This window comes from Arachis stenosperma, chromosome 5, assembly GCF_014773155.1.
Source record: "Arachis stenosperma cultivar V10309 chromosome 5, arast.V10309.gnm1.PFL2, whole genome shotgun sequence".
Classification (NCBI taxonomy): domain Eukaryota; kingdom Viridiplantae; phylum Streptophyta; class Magnoliopsida; order Fabales; family Fabaceae; genus Arachis; species Arachis stenosperma.
Window position 1 is genome coordinate 131,414,219 of NC_080381.1, and position 3,926 is coordinate 131,418,144.

At 42.6% G+C, this 3,926-nt stretch overlaps 1 protein-coding gene across 1 annotated transcript; it reads left to right on the forward strand.

Moving 5' to 3' along the window:
- The first annotated feature begins 1,865 nt into the window (after positions 1–1,865).
- LOC130981420 (uncharacterized) lies at positions 1,866–3,134 on the forward strand. Its single transcript, XM_057905021.1, has one exon. The coding sequence runs from the start codon at positions 1,866–1,868 to the stop codon at positions 3,132–3,134; it is 1,269 nt and encodes a 422-aa protein (XP_057761004.1).
- The last annotated feature ends 792 nt before the right edge of the window (positions 3,135–3,926 follow it).

Below are 3,926 nucleotides of genomic sequence, written 5' to 3' on the forward strand. Positions count from 1 at the left end.
GTTGAAAGACAGTTTCCACCTGCATCAAGTTTATGGCGCCGTTGCCGGGGATTGATTGTGCATTAACAATGATTAAATTAGAAGATCACTAGATTGAGCATTTTTTGTTTGTTGATTTAATTTTCTGTTTGAGTAATTTACTTTCTGTCTTAGTTAACTTCTTCCCTTCCCCCTCTACTCTTTCGTGTTCTTTGTTATTTACCATTCATTTTGCTAACCCACTAACTGTTTGATATATTGCACCACTCACAACTAACAGTAATTCTGACAGCAATACTATCTGCACATATTGTTACTTGCTTGTACTTGTTGGTTGTATGACAGGGAGAAGAAGCGGGGCTTCAACTTCCTTCGATTCTGAACCAGAGAAGATCCTCCTTAGATTAAGGAGGGAAGCAAGAGAAAAACGTGCAATCGGTGCTGAAGAGGAGGAGGAACACTTAGAACTAAACATGGAAGGCAACATGGAAAACCAACATGAAGAAGAGGCTAATAACCATGGGGGAGGAGGTAGAGCAAATCATGTTGGGGAGGATAGAAGAGTCTTAGGATCCTATATCAATCCTAATCCTGGAAACTGTGGGAGCAACATTCAGAAGCCCACCATACATGCCAACAATTTCGAGCTAAAACCTCAGCTCATCACTCTTGTGCAGAATAATTGCTCATTTGGAGGAGGTGCTCAAGAAGATCCGAATCAACACTTGACCACCTTCTTGAGGATTTGTGACACAGTGAAGTCCAATGGAGTCCACCAGGATGTCTATAGGCTGCTCTTGTTCCCTTTTTCACTCAGGGACAAGGCATTCAAATGGCTTGAATCCTTCCCCAAAGGAAGCCTGACAAATTGGGAGGAGGTGGTGAATAAGTTTTTGGCAAGGTTTTACCCCCCTCAAATGATCAATAGGCTGAGAACTGAAGTGCAGACGTTCAGACAGCAAGATGGGGAGACACTTTATGAAGCTTGGGAAAGGTTCAAAGACCTAACAAGGAGATGCCCACCAGAGATGTTCAATGAGTGGGTCCAACTTCACATCTTCTATGAAGGTCTTTCCTATGAGTCAAAGAAGGCTGTGGATCATTCATCAGGAGGCTCTTTGAACAAGAAGAAAACCATTGAAGAAGCCATAGATGTCATCGAAATAGTTGCTGAGAATGACTACTTCTATGCCTCGAAAAGAAGTAACACTAGAGGAGTAATGGAGCTGAACCACTTGGATGCAGTGTTAGCCCAAAACAAGATGATCACCAAGCAGCTAGTAGATCTTACCAAGAAGGTGGAAGAGAACCAAGTTGCAGCATCCATCACCTTATCACCAACTCAAGAAGGAGTAAACATAGAAGAAGAAGGTGACTGGGAGCAAGCCAACTACATTGGGAATTCACCTAGATAGAACCATGATCCATACTCCAAAACTTACAACTCTGGATGGAGGAACCACCCAAACTTTGGGTGGGAGAATCAGCAAGATCAAGGCCAAGACCAGAGACGTTACAACTCCAACAACAATGCAGCTCATCAACAATTCACACAGAGGACATATCAACATCCCCACAACAACACTTCTCCACACCCATATCAAAACCAAAACAACACCTCTACTCCCAATCCACCATCATTTGATAACAAGCTCTCTAAGATTGAAACCTTACTTGAAGGAATATGCTAAGAGATTCAAGAAAACAAGGTGTTCAAAGAGGAGGTGCGAGCCAATATTAAGAACCAGTGAGAGACCATCAAGAAGCTGGAATTCCAAGTGGGATGCTTAGCTGAGAAGATTCCCAAACCTACTGATGGCTTCCCAAGTGATACGGAGAAAAACCCAAGAGGAGAAGCAAAGAAAGTAAGATGGAAAGATTGCAAAATGATCACTACAAGTGATCAAGAGGATGAAGACAAGCAAAGCAAACTCTTCCAACAGCCTGAAGACAACTCAACAGAGGAGGAGGATAGAGATCACCAAGAACCAGAAATCTCACAACAAGAGTTGCTTAAGCTCTATGCACCATTTCCCCAACTGCTCAATGGTGCTGTGGGGAAGAGAATATACTCAATGTTCCTAGACTTGTTTGCATCTCTGCATGTGAACATACCATTCATCAAGGCCATTCAACAAATGCCTGCATTCATCAAGTATATGAAGGAACTTCTTCCCAGGAAAAGCTCACTCAAAGGAGGCCAAACTATAGTGTTGAACAAGGAATGTAGTGCCCTTATTCAACCTGAGTTGCCTGCAAAAAGAAAAGACCTAGGGAGTTTTCACATCCCCTGTGCCATAGGAGAAACAATGTTCGATAGAGCACTCTGTGATTTGGGGGCAAGCATCAACTTACTGCCATTATCCATGGTAAAGAGGCTGCAAATCAATGAGATAATACCCACAGATGTGGTCATCAGACTGGCTAACAAGACTCAAAAGCAAGCAATAAGAGTGGTGGAAAATGTGTTGCTAAAGGTTGGGAAATACTTTCTCCCAACAGACTTTGTCATCTTGGACATGGAAGAGAGTCACACTCACCCAATCATATTGGGAAGACCCTTCCTAGCTACAGCCAGAGCACTCATAGATGTGGAGCAAGGGGAGCTAATATTGAAGATCCATGATGAATGGCTCAGCTTTAATATCTTCAAATTCTCACAAGAAGCAGACCAAGAGCACAAGGAACTAAGCAAAGATCATAATGAGATGTTGAAGGAGGAAGCAAGCACTGAAGCACACCCAACCTATCTGGAGACCCCTTTAGTTGATAAACAAGGGAAACAGCAACCACCACAGCTCAAGGAAAAGTTGGAGGAACCTAAACCTCTAGAGGGGTGTGAAGACAACATCAAAACCCCCTTAGAGGAAGAAGTCATCAAGAGCAAGGCAATATCAAAAGACACAAGGAAGAAGGTACCAAGGAGGTGGAGGAACAAAAAGATCCCTACGGAAGACTTTTCTCCAGGGGATAGAGTGATCTCAGCCTACTTCCCAGATATTCCCCCTAATCTCCCCACTGTACCATCTCAGTTACCTAAAGTCTTCACAATCAACAGAGTTCTCTCCCTGGAACATGTAGAGATCATTGATACAACCAATGGATACAAGTCCACAGCGAGAGGGGAGGACTTCAAGCATTACCAACCACCCTGATGAGGGAGAAACGTCAAGCTAGTGACGCTAAAGAAGCGCTTCATGGGAGGCAACCCATGTTTTATACGCTTTTAGAAGATAGTGAATAAGTCAACATTTATGAATTCCAACCCAAACTTGACAAACACTTGGTGAAAACCTTATTGTGCAGTATATAGTGAGGAACAAGTTTGGTGTTCAAAGCAAACCAAGATGCATGCTAGTCTTGGGAGCTTTGAACAAAACTTTTCATCACAGTGCTCCAAACTAAGTTTGGTGTCACCCCATGGTGCCACCAATATGCATATAAGGACCCACAAATAGTTAGTTAGTTAGTTGGAATTCATGAATAAACAATTTAATCTTTTCTTATTTTTTTTAATTCTAGCCGTAAAAGTTCATATTGTCGTTTTGATATTATTTTCACCTTCCTTATTTTGTTTTTATAGGGAAAAGAAAAGGAGCATTGATGGGGATTGATTGGACAATTAAATAAGGGAGGTTCGGCCACTTCATGAAGAGAACTACACACTTGTCTCAAGAAGGAACGCATGGGGAAACGTTGCCATGCAACATTGAAGAAAGGAGACCCTTGAAGACCGAACCATTCACTCTCATTAAGTGATGATCCTTGTCCTTCCTTCATGCACAACCCCAACCGTCCATCAAGCAACCATTCTTGCAATCCACACCTTCCGTTCTCTCATGATCTCCCAATATAAGGGAACCTTAGTGCAGCCTCACTCCTCACATTCAAATCCCCACTCTCCACACTTCATACTTTTGGAGTGCTAAACCCCTGCATCACAATTT

Coding starts and splice junctions, on each gene's coding strand:
- LOC130981420 (XM_057905021.1), top strand. CDS start 1,866: ATGATCACTACAAGTGATCAAGAGGATGAAGACAAGCAAAGCAAACTC.